This window comes from Lepidothrix coronata, unplaced genomic scaffold (genome assembly GCF_001604755.1).
Source record: "Lepidothrix coronata isolate B3197 unplaced genomic scaffold, Lepidothrix_coronata-1.0 Scaffold237, whole genome shotgun sequence".
Classification (NCBI taxonomy): domain Eukaryota; kingdom Metazoa; phylum Chordata; class Aves; order Passeriformes; family Pipridae; genus Lepidothrix; species Lepidothrix coronata.
Window position 1 is genome coordinate 400,931 of NW_016690417.1, and position 14,451 is coordinate 415,381.

Consider the following 14,451-nt stretch of genomic DNA (forward strand, 5'->3'; position numbering starts at 1 on the left):
GTGTTAGCTTCAAGAAACTGCAGCTCCTTAGCCTCAAGCTGTTGATTTTTTTTTGGGATGACTGATAAAACCCAAAAGCAAATACCCTGGTACCTCTACAGATGCTCAGAGGAAATATTTACATCGATGTGACCCTGCAGAAGCTTCCCCCTAATGACAGGCATGTACACATACTTTTTATATTTAGCTTCTTTGAAAGGCTGGGCATGGGAGAGCCTGGCTCAGACAAGGCCTGTTTTCTTCTCCCCTCCCTCACACTTGCTGGTTCTGGATCACACCTCACGCTGTAGCCCGAACCAGTTCAGCATCCCCTGGAAAAGGGAGAAGCCTAAGTCTAAAAAGACCAGGTTGGACAGGGCTTGGAGCAACATGGTCTAGTGGAAGGTGTCCCTGCCCACGGCAGGGGGATGGAACAAGATGAACTTTAAGGTCCCTTCCAACCCAAATCAGTCTGTGATTTTGTGTGTATTATAAAAAGTGCCTTCTTGCTGCTATTCCCTTCCATACTCCTGCTTCACCCACAGGGTAGGATTTCTCTGGCCTCGCTGCAAAAGTCAAACCATGCCACACACTCTCCTGGGGCTCTAGTGTAAGCAGAGCCAGTTCCCACATCTGCTTTTCTTCTTTACAGGAGTATTTTAGAACAAAATGACTAATCTTTGCTTGTTTTTGCCACAGCTCCTTGTGCTGACAAGCCACAGGGAGTGTGAAGGCTCCTACAGTGGCAAATCTGGCCCAGGTGCCAGACAAACTGAGGAGAGCACTGGTGTTAGGAGGGACAGGGCACCAGTACAGCCCCCTGCTAACCACATCTGACCAAACCACCGACCCTTCCACGCTTGGGGAAAGCGACAGCTCCCTCACAGGGCAGACTTCGGTTCTGGGGAAAGAGCTCACGGTTTTTACATTCAGCTCCTTTTTTTGGACTGATTTTTTAATTCCATGCCCCATCCTGTGAGGTTGGGAACACAGCAGCCTGGGGAGGGGCAGGGAGACACCCCTCTGTGACAGGGTGTGGAGGGACACATGGTTCCTGAGCCCGGGCAGGAGCGCTCTGAGGGAGAAGAAGATGTGCAGAGGCAGGTGTACAACAGAGCTTTATAGTCAGAATGGACTGTACCAGGGTTTCTCGATGCAGAAATCGAACATGACCCAAAATCCTGGTGGAACAGAAATGCTTTCAGGACTGCAGCAGCTGAGGCTCAAGTGCCCACCTGCCTTCACGCATGAGGGGCTGCAAACCGGTCCTGTCCCAATCTTCCTTTTCCTCCCCAGATGTGCAGTTTGAACAGTCCCATGCAATTTCCCTACAGTGTCATGTGGAATGCTCAGAGGAGGCAAATGCTAATGGCAAACAGACCTGAACGATACACTGCTCATGCAGCAAAAAAACCAATTTGTTTTATAGGGAAATGGTTACAAGTGCATTTTGTGGGCAACAAAAAGAAAAATGGAGCAGGAGAATGCCTGCTGGTCAAGACAGCTCTGGAGTGGATAACGGATCAAAAGAACACATTGCTTGATAGGGACACAGAAGGAAACTCCAGTTTGGATTTCATGGTTGACATTTTACAACAAAAAGGGGAGAGAGAGAACAAAACCAAACCTCAAATCAACTTACAAGCAAGAGGGAAATGAAATGCACAGAACCTGGAGGGAGCTTCACCGTCTGAGCTGAGCAAGGGACCCCAGAACCAAATCAGGAGGAGTGCAGAGTACTGACCACTCCATCAAACACAGAGGCTGCTCACTGAGGCACAGGTGAGTGCCATGGGTGGCCATAGTGCCCATCCAATGGCTGCTGAGCAGGTACCAATCCACAGGTTTAAGTTCAAAGCAAAAACTAAAAGGCTTCCCAAACACGAGGCAGAGGGGGCTCTGCTTGGGGCAGGAAAGGCAGCACGCTGGCTGGCTGCAGTATGGACAGAAGCTGGAGCAGGACGGACGCTGCTGAGCTGCAGTGCTGGTCCCTCTCGGTGCAGAGCGGCAGCTGGGGCTTTACAGCCTGACTGTAAAATGCCTGAGAAGCAAATGCCTTGCCATGCCAACACTGCCCTGTAGCCAGTTCTGAAGCTCTGGATATCTTAATTTCCATATGGAGTCATGTCCCTGAGAGGTCCCGGCGGGAGGGGATTATGGAATATGCAAATTTAAGAGTGGGAAGTGCAGAAAAGCACTGATTTTTCTCTCTCTTTCTGGTTATCTTTCCACTTTGCATTGTTTTCCCAAACTGCATAGCAGCTTACACGTAGTGTCTGAGACACTGGGGCCACGGAAATCAATGGGCTTCATGAATTCCAACAGCAGCACCAGTGAGGGCTAATTAAGCTGCTGTGCAGAAAGGTCCCATTCAAAGGGCTTCAAAAATCACACACACTCTCTTTCACGCTGGCTCTGCGCCTGCTACTTTAGAGAGCTGTACCATAGATGATCTGCTTGACTTAAAGCTCATCAACTGCTGGGTGAAGCTATGGCCAATATCACCTTTCTCCTTAAAAAAATAGGAAGGATAAGAAGTTAAAGACTTGAGACAGTCGAGCACGATGCGTTCATGCGGCATGTTTTTGTACTCCTCTTAACAAGACAGGAATTTCAAGTGTGCAGGAGTGGAATGCAGCAGGGATGGAGTAGGAGGCAGGTCCCCTCACGCCCACACCCTGCCAGCGACCCGACGGGGCATCTCTGGAAGGAGAAAAGCCGACAGCCTGGAAGCCGTACCCTGAACCTTCCCCTGGCTCACGTACATCTCAGCTGCGTTTGCTTTGTGTAACGATGCACCAGGCCAGCACACACAGATGTAAAGCTTTTGTTTTGCTCACTCTGGTTTGAGAGAATATACATGAAATGGCCAAAGCTTTACACATCTGTGCCTGTCCTGGGGTGACTCGTCAGAGAAGATGGAGACAGCCACGGTGCAGAGTTCGCAGCCAGCCTACAGCTCCTCATAGTCCCCCCCGCCCCGTGGCTTGCTCATGCTGGCTCCTCCTCCGCCAAGAAAAGCCTCAAGTTCATCTATCTCACTGCTTTTCTCCTTGCTCTTCTTTTTCTTTTTCTTTTTCTCTTTCTCCTCTTTGCTCTCCTCCTTCTCTTTGCTCTTCTTGTGTTTGCTCTTCTTTTTCACTGACTTGTCCTCTTCCTGTAAAATGAGAGCATTTTTATTAGTAAATCCTCTGAGTATTCCAGTGACCCAGGATATACTGCTCTGACACTTGGCTCTGATGGGAATCACAGAATGGTTGGAAAGGACCTTTTAAAGATCACCTAGTCCAAACCCCCTGCTATGGGCAGGGACATCTTCAACTGGATCAGGTTAGGGTGAAGCATCTACTACTAAGGCTGGCTTGGAGTTAATTCCAGAAGACCATTCTGCAAGCTTGGACAGAAGAGTGGACAGACCACCTGGCTTATATGTAGCAGTGGTCTGTCAGGCAGTATATGCCCAACAATACCATGGTATTGGACAGGCAGAAATGGCACAGAAAAAGACTCCTGCAGACTTCCCTCGCTGTCCCTGAGATTAGGTCTGTTGGGGACACCCCTCTGCTCGGGAAAAATCTATGCTATGAACACTCTCAGTTCAGCACAGATGCACTGCTCTGTCTCATCCTGTATTTTACAAGCTCAAACACTCCCTTTTCAAAATTCAGCTGCTCTAAAAGCTTGATTTGAAGCTCAATGGTCTGCAGAGCCTGGGAGGCACACACCAGCTGCAGGATGTGAACATGGAAGGGAGTCCACCAGGTCCCCAGAGGACACCACAGAAGGCCACCTCTGTTCTTGGCTGGTAGATAACATGGTAGATCAGCTCTGAGGAATTAAACAGTACCTCTTTGATTTTCTTTTTCTTCTTCTTTTTCTCCTTAGAAGGTTGTTTATCTATTAAAACAGAAAAAAGGATTGTTTTTACTCAATTTAAATGGTAAGAGATGCAATTCTGCCCTGGACCCATTTCTGAGAACAAAATACTCCATCCTGGAGCCATGGGCAATGGCAATGTTGACATCTCAGGACAAACTGTGCCCCTTTAGAAACCAACATAGGCTCCAGCACTCGCACCCTGACTCAACAATATGCAACTTGTTTAATTATGAGCATTGTTGACACTGACCCGGCATTCACTGTGTCACAGCTACTAAGAAACAAATCTAGAGACCAGCTTTACAAAATGGTCCGAAGGCCAAATTTGGGACTGGATTACTATTTCAAGAACTGAAGAAGAGCTCCCGGGAACAGTTTTCCTCTGATGGAAATCCTCCCAGGCATGGTTTGTACTTCTCTGAGGACAACTGAGGACATAGTGCCAACAGATAGGACACCCTGACTGGCCAACACTCACTGCTGCTCACACTGTGTATGGAAATTACATCCCCAAAGCAACCCTGCTGCAGCCCTACTCTACAGGGGTGAATACTATTAAATGAGTCCCAGAGTCCATCACTGTCACAACATTTGTCCCATGTGACTGTGGCTGTTGAGCTTCCACTGTCTCTGCACAAAACCTCCTTGAACAGCAGGGTATCTGCTTGGCTGTTTCACAGAAGGCTTCATGACTGCACCACATTTCACATGTGCGATTTAACTGTCACTCTTACCTACACAGCCCTTTTTCCTCAGCTGCTCTGTAAATGGAGAAGTTTAATTGCCAGTCAAGTTCCAAAGACTGACGACCGAGAAACGGTTTTATATTTATCACCAAAAGAGGAGATAGGAGGAACCCACGGTGAATTATTAAAGATGCTAAACTGAAGTTAAATTATTGACTTGGGCCTCTGCAGATGCACTTGCAGTTATTTCAAGCTCTGCTGTTCAGCAGCTCAGAGCGACAAGCTGATGAAGCCATGGCAGCCTGTGATACCTTGCTCACACTTTTGGAACAGCTCTCTCTGGTGCTGCTCACAGCTTGCTTCCTTCCTTAAGTCTTTAACTTCCCATCTTTCATCGTGACATCAGGGTGGTCTATAGAAGTTGCTCTGCAGTAATGCCTAGACAGCAGGAATTATTTGCACAAGTAAGACTTGTTCCCTCGAGGAATGGGGGGGAAAATACAGCCCGAGGAATGCTTAGGTTGTGTTCAACATTTTTGATCACAAAATAGGTTGTGATCAAGATTTTTGATCACATTTTTCCCCAAAACAGAAGAGGAAATTGGCAGGGTATGTCAGAGCATTGTGCTCAAGTTGATCCAAATTCTTGAGGAGGTGGACACTGCAATGCTGAATGGCACTTGCCAGACAGGCAAGGCTAAGCAGGAAGCCTTACACAGCAGCAGCTTGTGAAAGATGTGCTTCTGCTTTCAGCTGGGACTAAAATAATACATGGCTGGTGCCATGGACAAGCCAAGTTCCCTATCTCCTCATGGGGAAAAATTTAAAGCTACTCATGCTGTGTTAAACCAGATTACAGACTCACATAGGGCACTGCATGAAATTAGAGGGTGTTTTATTTAGTACAAATTGGTTTGTTGACACCCTGGAACCACTCTGGAAAAAACAGATGCCTGACAAACAAAAGCAGCAAGAGTGGATATAAGGTGTGAACTTTACCTTCCTCGCTGCTCTCCTTGGGACCAGCTTCTTCCAAACCCAAACCAAAGAGATCTGAGTCATTTTTCAGTTTAAATGAGGGGACTGTTGATTTCACAGGTTGGGGTGGCTTTGCCAGCGAGGTATCATCATCAGATACTTCTGAGAGATCTTCCCGCACTGGGAATTCATCCTAGAGACAAGCAAAGGCAGGCAACACTGACAAACGCTTCAACCAAAATCTCTAAGTATTTAGTACACAAAAATGTCAGATGTCAGCAGGTGGGCAGGAGGGAAGGAAATGGCATCTGAACTGAGCTGCTACTGCCTGGAAATCAATGCCCTCCTGGATCTTACGAGCTCTATTTCTTGCCTTGGTAAAATGCCTCAGTCGCACTGGTACTGGCAAGGGTGTTCTGAGAACGTCACACTGGGGCTGCCGAAATCAAATTCCCAACGTAAAGGGATTAAATGAGACCTTCAGCTCTGTTATGCCACCAGCATCATCTTTTTTCTGCCCTGGGGAGGCACCTCTGTTTTGGGAAAATCAAACCAAATAGGCTGAAAACTCACCTCCAGCCCTGAGAGACAAAATCTTTCTGCTGTGCAGCTCTGTGGGTCTCAGGTACCAGAGGCAGCAGGGCCAAGGAAGCAGAGTGTGTTTGCAGAATAACTCCCTTCATCGAGATAAAAGGGAATGTGCTCCCAGGGCAAATCTGCCCCTTCACTGCGGGATAAAACCCAGGATGCTGCAGAGCCTGGATACCACCCAAAAATCCTCCGTCTCTGTATGACGGGAATGGAAATTCAGTTTAATGATCTTCTGATACTGTCAACTGATTCTCTTCAGAATTTGTTATCCAACCTTTCCATGTACCTTATATCCCTGTATACCAACTGAACACAGCCTTGCTGTGCTGCTGGTCGAGGCAATGCCCCACACCTTGCTAATGGTGATGGCTTTACTGGTTTGCCTGACCAGTACATCTTGCAGTGGGAAAACATTCACCTGTTATGGGGCATTCCCTGTGTCGGGCATTCCCTGACACTGCTGCACTGACACCCTCACCAATCCCTTCTCATCAGCACATGCAGGAGATATAAGCTTGCTCCAAATACTTCGCTTTCATATTAAACTGCCAAGAAAAGCAGGAAGTGAAGATGCAAAATGAATGGAAAATTACTTAATAAACAGCATGACACATAGGCAAGGTCAAAGAAACTGGGACAACCGCCCTTTCTACAAGATTCTGGAATGATGCAGACACAGGGAACCTCCCTGAACACCAGCTATCACAGACACCAGGGCACCCCTGAACAGCCACTGCCCATCACAAGTCACTGTCAGCAGTTTCCAGGGATTGCTCTGCAGGCTCCGAGTACAGGTCACTGAAATCAGGGATATTTTGAGCCACGCAGCAAGTTCTGACCAGCTCAGAGAAGATGGGTGGGAGAAGTGTTTTCTTCATCTGTAATATGGGGGGCTGTGGGGCGACTCCTGGTGTACCCTGTGTTTGAGCAGACACCTGCAGGCATGTGCTGAATGTTGCAGAAATTACAGCTACCTTGGCTATCCTGGAAAGTCCTTCCCAGGCAGACTTCCTTCTTCCCTTAAGGCTTTGCCAAGCAAATTTTGTGATGGCCTTTTGATTGCTGGATTGACTGCAAGAAGCTCACTCTCTCTGGCAGAGACACACTTCTACATGTTAAACTTTGGATGAAAACCCAATAGCTTTGTATTTTGTACCTTCCACACTGCTGCACTGGTTGTGCTTTGGACTGGCTGAGAATAAGCAGCACAGTAAAACACATAAGCACAAATCTTGTTTGTGTTTGCAAATACAAACCTTGTGTCAGGGGAGGTTTAAGTTGGATATTAGGAGAAGGTTCATCCCCGAGAGGGTGGTCGGCACTGAACAGGCTCCCCAGAGCTCAAGGAGCGTTTGGACAACGCTCTCAGAGACAGGGCAGGATTGTGGGGTGTCTGTGCAGGGCTAAGGGTTGGACTGGATGATCCTTGCCCCTTCCAATTCAGGGTATTCTACAGATCTGTGATTCTGTGATTCTTGTTGCCATGTGGCTTTCACATTCAGAGCATTGGTGGGTTTGCGCTTACATCAATCTCTGCAGGTTGCTTAGCACCTGCCTTGCTGCGACTGCTCCTGAGGGAGGGGAGAACAGATGAAGACTCTGCTCAGGGAGATGCCTCAACCCTTCCAGCTCAGCTCACCATGGCTCACAGCAACACAGGCATGTTATTTACCATTTTCTTCTTCTGGCTGTCAGAATCCTCACTTTCAAAGTCTGGGTCATCCATAACAAATGAGAGCATCTGAGTAGCTATTGGTCCCTCTTGATCACTGTCAGACTCCTCAGGCTTCTCCTCTTTGACAACTTTCTGCTTGGAAGCAAGTCCTTTGCTTTGGGAAGTGGCCTTTGAGGCCTGGGCTGCTGCTGCAGGGGCAGGAGCAGTGGCTGCCAGGCCAGCGTTGACCTTGCTGCTGCTGTTTCGTTCAGACCCGGAACGGGAAGGTAAACTGTCAGGAGGCTTCGGGTCAGTTGCTTTGGTCAAAATTGCTTCACTCTGTGGTTTCAGAGAACTTCTGGAAGACCTGAGAAGAAACAAGTCAGAGCCTGTCCACTCCCATTCTGTGGAGCAAAGCACAGTTAACAGCTGAGACTGCCTCAGGGGCTGAATTGTGCACCCCACTGGGAGAGGCAGTTCATCCTGGGAGGGGTGTGTGGGGGGGGGTGTGGGGGGGTGGGAGGGGGTGGGGCATGCAGTCAAACACACCACTCAGGCTGAGGATAACCCTTGTGTCTCTGTGAACGCTGAGGCACAGGTGTCCATGCCAGCACATCATGCTTGATATCACCCACAGGATGTGGTTTGTGGAGAACATGACCCAGCTCATTGCTCCCCAGCACAGGGTGTAATGAGTGACTCCACTCCCTTCACCCAAGACTTGACTCCTCTCCCCTCCCCACACCACTATGAACAGCCATTCTGGCGCCCAGTTATGGGCTCTTGTTCAAATTTGAGGAAAAGGCTGGGCCACTCCCAAGCAGAACTGTCCCAGTGGCCACAGGAGCTCAGTGCTCTAAGGCACGGGGCAGGAAACACTGCACAAAGCAATTACACCTACAGTAACTACAGCCCCAGCTCACAGCTGAAGGAACAAGCTCACAGAGACACCAAGACTTCCCAAAGGCTGCACACAGTCAGTGGCAGGACTGAGAAGAGGCCCCACACTTCTGCCTGTGCTTTGTACCTTTTTTTTTCCTGCTCCGTGTTTTTGTCTCCATCTGGTATGAGGATGACCTTAGAGTCCTTCACCTCTTCCTCTTCCTCCTCCTCACTGGAGAAGGTGATGTTCTTGCTGGGCACCCGTTCTCCTGCCAGCACTGGTCTGCTGGGAATTTTGTCATCCAGATCCAGATCATCTTGGAAACCTGCCACCATGGGGTTCCCCCCAGCTGCCTCTCCATCGCTGCAAAACAGACAGTGATCAGACACCCACCCCAGGATGTGCTGGACAGACCTGCCTCCCCTTGGACAGAGACTGACGCTGGCCTGGCTTTTCCAGCCAATTTCAGGAGCAACGTTCTCAGTCCAGGACAGCTGATGATTAAAGGGCTGGAGCTCCTCTGCTCTGGAGACAGGCTGGGAGAGCTGGGGGTGTTCAGCCTGGACAAAAGAAGGCTCCAGGGAGACCTCAGAGCCCCCTTCAGTGCCTAAAGGGGCTCCAAGAGAACTGGAGAGGGACTTGGGACAAGGGCCTGGAGGGACAGGACAAACAGGAATGGTCTTAAGCTGAAGGAGGGCAGGGTAGACTGGAAATTAGGAAGAAATTCTTCCCTGTGAGGGTGGTGAGGCCCTGGCACAGGTTGCCCAGAGAAGCTGTGGCTGCCCCAACCCTGAAAGTGTCCAAGGCCAGGTTGGACGGGGCTTGGAGCAACCTGGGCTAGTGGGAGGTGTCCCTGCCCATGGCAGGGGGTGGAATGACATGAGCTTTAAGGTCCCTTCCAACACAAACCAGTCGGTGATTCTGTGATTCTATGCAGTGCCAGCCTTCCCTTGCCCACCTGCTCCCTGCAGGCTGCAGCACTGGCATGAGCCCTGCACCACACAGGCCACATTAGGATGTGTCGCACAGCAGCTGGCACCTCTCAAGCTGAAAATAAGTGGCTGGAAAAGGTGAGCCTCACTGGTACAGAGCAGCCTGTGGCCTCAGCTCCATCAGAACATGGAGCTCCATCCAACACGCAAGGATCAGTCAGTCAAACCATGGGAACTGCCTGCTTTCATCTCCACATCCTGTAATTAAACCTGATCATATGCTGTCACTGCTATGGGAACTCACTCAGCTATCAGCTTCCTGGAATCGTTTCTATTTCTGTGGTGCTCCCTGAAGCAGACAGATATCGAGACCATGCTTTACCATTCCCGAAATTAAATTAACCTAAGGACACACATTCAGAGCTGGAAGTCTGTCAGCCTCCCTGGATGTAGCACAGTTCTGTGTTCAGAGGCAGCTTGATTGAGAGCTTCGCAGCTGAAGTTGAGGATTCTTGTCTGAATGTCCCCAGGACTCAATTTTAATACTTTCTGAAGGATTTGCTCATGTCAGAAATATAGATTTTCCCCAGGCTCAGCTGATGAGCGTTTGTATCACTTTTCCTTGTTCTACTTGCTTTATTCACAGAGATACCTAGCTCCTCCCCAATAACCCACCGCACACAAGTCACTGTCCTTTTAATGACACCACATGGATTATACAAGCACAGTCTTCATTTTTACACAGAGACAAAAAAATTGTTATAGCTTGGAACAGATTAGATTTTAGAGACATAAACAAAGTCCTTAAACTGGAAGAAGGTGGTGTTCCCAGTCAGTCGCACAAGGCAAGCACTGGAAGACAGTGGAGGATGGTGTGCTGGTAATAAGAGAAATGCCCTAAACACTGTCAGGATGATGGTAACTGCTCACTCTGACTCTTCTCATACGGTTGGATATCAGCTTACAAGTGAGTTTTAAAGAGTTAATACAGACAATGGAGTTATTTGTGACAATGGGACACCATGCTGATGACACCTGGCGCAGCCAGAGTGATCACAACCAGTGCTTGTCTGGGTTGGAGTGCCAAGAGCTGGGCCAACATCAGCCCTCTCTCTGTTTCTGGTGTGGATCCCTCTGCTCTCAGGACTCAGCGCAGCGCCTGGCTGAGCAGGGACAGGCTGCTGAAGAGCCCCTTCATCACTAACACTGCTGCTCTCATGCCGAGCCAGGAAGCAGGCACAGAGCCTGGCCACACAAAGGAGAGGAAAACTGGTGCCCAAACCAGCCCCCAAGGCTGGAGGAATTACAAGTGAGCGATTCCTGACGTTTGCAAAGCACTGGCAGGGTTTCCTCTTGAAATGCACCGAAAAGAAAACGGAGTGGCCTCCTAAAAATGGCAGGATATTATTCTGAACTAAAGACATTGCATTTCTTTAACACATCACTACTCTATTAGGCACAGGGGCTCTTCAGACATTGCTGCCACTGTCCTACCACATACCATCCAGACTTGCAGCCTTTCAAGCATTCCCAGTCTGAATGGAACATCCATGTTTCTACCCCCCCTCGCCAAAGTGGGTCACCTCCCTTTGCAGTGAGTGCACTGCCTCCATGTCTAACCAACACAGATCGCTGAGCGACAGCTTAAGAGCAGAGCAGTGGAGTGAATATACATCAGGAAAATCACTGCTGCAGTATAAACAGGGTCTGACAAGGCAAAACTAGGATCAGCTTGTGGTCCTTCCTGGAAGGAAGGCAGAGCATGCAAACCCAAGCACATTGAATGGCTCTCTCCAACCCTTGAGGCACTGCCAAGCTGGCATGAGTATTGAGCCAGTGTGACTGTGGGCACAGGTACCCCCCAAAACCTGACTACACTGGCTGAGGTCTGCTCTGATCACAGAGCCTGCTGGGGTGTCCTCAGTGACAGACTGGCTGGTGGGGAGGAAACAAACCCTGCTGCAACCTGAGCTCAGGGCCTCACACCTGGATGGGCTGTGTTCCCACAGCCCCAGGGCAGCCACCAGAATTCTCTTGCCACGTCCTTTTTTGGGGATAAAGAAAGAGGAAAAAACCCAAGCCCTAATAAAGCAGGTGAGCTGAGGGAATCCCACATCACAGGATGAGCCTGCATGGCTGTGTTCTAGGAGATGGAGGCCTTCTTCAGTGAACCACTGTCCTTGGCTTCCCTCCCTTGGGCTGGTGCAGCTGGGCACCACTATATGCACAAGAGATCCGTAAAAGCAAAGAATCAGTTCAAAGCCCTTCAGATGTAAGGGCATAGCAGCCTAATCAACATTTAAGATATAGCTAGGGATGCTGAGAAGACAGATCAGGAACACTGCCAGGTACAACATAAACTGGCTTTCAGACACCTCCAGACTACCCAGGATCCAGGCCAGCCTGACCCAGCAGGAGCCAAGGCAGGAGCTCCTTTGGAGCAGATTAGCTCCTTCGGTGCAGTCACTTACACACTGGCTCAGAGTATCAGGTTAAAGAGCAGCAAATTAAGTTCTGAAACAGCAAACTGGGAGATTGAAATACCTTCCTAATTAACTGGTAAAGAAACTGATCCGGGGAGTTCTCTATTGCAAGTCAAAGAACCATAACATACCACTAAACAAAACCCAGGACTCCATTCATCTCCATAGGCCTGTGCTGGAATTTAGCTACAGCAACCCCAAGAGCTGTCACTAAATGCTGGAAGGTTCCACAGATGTCTGATCCTTAAGGAGAACAGCCCTATTCCACGGGCAAGAGCACATTCCTCACTGAGAGGAATTTCAGGAAAAAAAGATGTTTTTTCCTAACATTGCTGCTCCATGTCAATTCTTGCTCCATTATTTTAGGGATGTTATGGAGCAGGGAACGGGGGAAGTTGACAAAATACCATTGCAAAAGAATCAAGAATTCCCTACTTCAACAAATGCCAGAATTTACAGCCTTTCTAAAGCTCAACAAGAGCAAACAAATTCTTACAACTGGCAGCAAACACACCCCGGAGCTCAGGAAGCAGTTTAGTGACACAGCACAACATCCTGCTCACAGCCAGACCAGACCTTGCCCTCCTCCAAGGGAGGGAGCAGCCTGAGCACACCAAGCTCTGCCTGGGGAAGGATGAGGAGCCAGCTGGGAGCTTAGGGGTCAGGGTTCCAGAGAGAACAGGTAAAGGTGACACCACAGTGGGTGCCTGCAACAGGTTGCCCAGCTGGGAAGAACAAGCGCATCAGGCCCTGTACAAAAAAGAGAGGAGCAGCCCCGTTCACAGGCCAGTTCACAGGCCCCGGTCCCCATAGACTTCAACCAACTGAGTACCTGCTGGAGGGACAAGACAGCAAGATGTAGGCAACCTAGGAGGTTCCCAGAGCACACTAACGGTCACTTCCTCCTCCGAGGGATAGAGGAGCCAGTGAAAGGTGTTCTGCTGGACCTCACACCCACAAAACATGGGGCACACGTTGGGAGAGCGAAGGTCAAAGGCAGCCTTGGTGAAATTCAGGATCCTAAGGGCAGGGAGGAAAGTAAAAAGCAAGCTGGAGCTCAGGAAAGCAGACTTGGGCATGAAGCCTGCTTGGAGGCCAGAAATCAGAGGTGTACCCAGGGATTAATATGGGGCCCAGTCCTGTTTATCACCTTCATTAATGACTTGGATGACGGGGCAGGGTGTACCCTCAGCAAGTCTGCACGTGATCCCAAACTGGGAAGAGTGACTGATGCCCAGAGAGTCATGTTGACACTCAGAGGGACGTGGACAAGGCTGGGAATGGGCTGACAGGAACCTCATTAAGTTCAACAAGGGGAAGTGTGAAGTCCTGCACCTGAGGAGGAACAACCCCACACACCAATACATGCTGGGGGTCACCAGCTCAACAGAAGAGGGCCTGGGGGTTCCTGGGGGTGCCAAGCTGAACAAGGTGCCTCTGCTGCCAAGAAGGCCAATGGTATCCTGGGCTTCTTGAGGCAAAGCAGTGCCAGCAGGTCAGGGAGGTGATCCTGCCCCTCTGCTCAGCGCTGGTGAGGCCACAGCTAGAGTCCTGTGTCTAGCTCTGAGTGCTCCTCAGTACAAGAGACACATAGGCACACTAGAGAGAGTGAGTCCAATGACGGGCCATGAGGATGAATAACTGATTAACTTACCGGAGCAACACTCACAAGAGGAAAGGCTCTCCCACGTGAGAGTCAGGACTGCTTAGTCTGGAGAAGGCTTGGGGGGGACCCTGAAAGGAGGTATAAAGAAAGTGGAGCTAGGCTCTTTTCACTGCTGCTTGATGCCAGGACAAGAGGCAAGGGGCACAAACTGAAATACAGGAGATTCCCCACGAACATCAGGAAACACTTTTTCCACTGACAGCGTGCCTGGGCACTGGAGAGACTGTGGATTCTCCATTCATGGAGATATTCAGAAGCCATCTGAAAACAGTTCTGGGCAACTGGCTCTGAGTAGCACTGGATGAGGAGGGAGATTAGACCAGACGACCCCCAAGGTGCCTTCCAAGCCTGTGAATGTATCTCTGCTCCACGTACAAAACCACAGTGCACTGCAGGGCTCTTGCTTACAGTCACTGAGGCGATTCCTCTGATTTGGGTAAGAGAAGTAACTTCACAAAGTCTCAAACCATGGCCCATTCTTCTGCCACATCTTCAATGGCTCTTCACTTTCAGAGCCTACCTTGGCTCCAGTGCACCCAGAAGGAGTGCAGGTGAGCTGTGTAAGCTCAGCACTCAGGCATCTGCTTCAAAATGACCAGGAGACCTGAAAGCATCTTGCTGGTATATTCTCAGGCCTTGTTCCTCACTCAGATACAGAGGGAAAGCAGCTTCTAGGATTTAATTTTTTAAAACCAATAAAATCTCCCTGAGGTTTGAGTG

General features: G+C 49.5%; 1 protein-coding gene across 5 annotated transcripts in view; it reads right to left on the bottom strand.

The window, feature by feature from the left end:
- Positions 1–1,079: 1,079 nt before the first annotated feature.
- Positions 1,080–14,451, bottom strand: part of RABL6 (RAB, member RAS oncogene family-like 6) — a 55,687-nt gene continuing 42,315 nt past the window's right edge. For 4 of the 5 annotated variants that reach the window (XM_017834685.1, XM_017834686.1, XM_017834684.1 and 1 more), the window contains 5 exons: positions 8,795–9,013; positions 7,786–8,134; positions 5,544–5,715; positions 3,827–3,876; positions 1,080–3,136 (listed from right to left, as the gene is read on the bottom strand). In XM_017834685.1, the coding sequence (XP_017690174.1) occupies positions 2,933–3,136; positions 3,827–3,876; positions 5,544–5,715; positions 7,786–8,134; positions 8,795–9,013 (994 nt within the window). In that variant the 3' untranslated portion in view covers positions 1,080–2,932. Of the gene's footprint in view, positions 3,137–3,704; positions 3,877–5,543; positions 5,716–7,785; positions 8,135–8,794; positions 9,014–14,451 lie in introns of all 5 variants that reach the window. The other variant, XM_017834687.1, reaches the window with a different exon arrangement.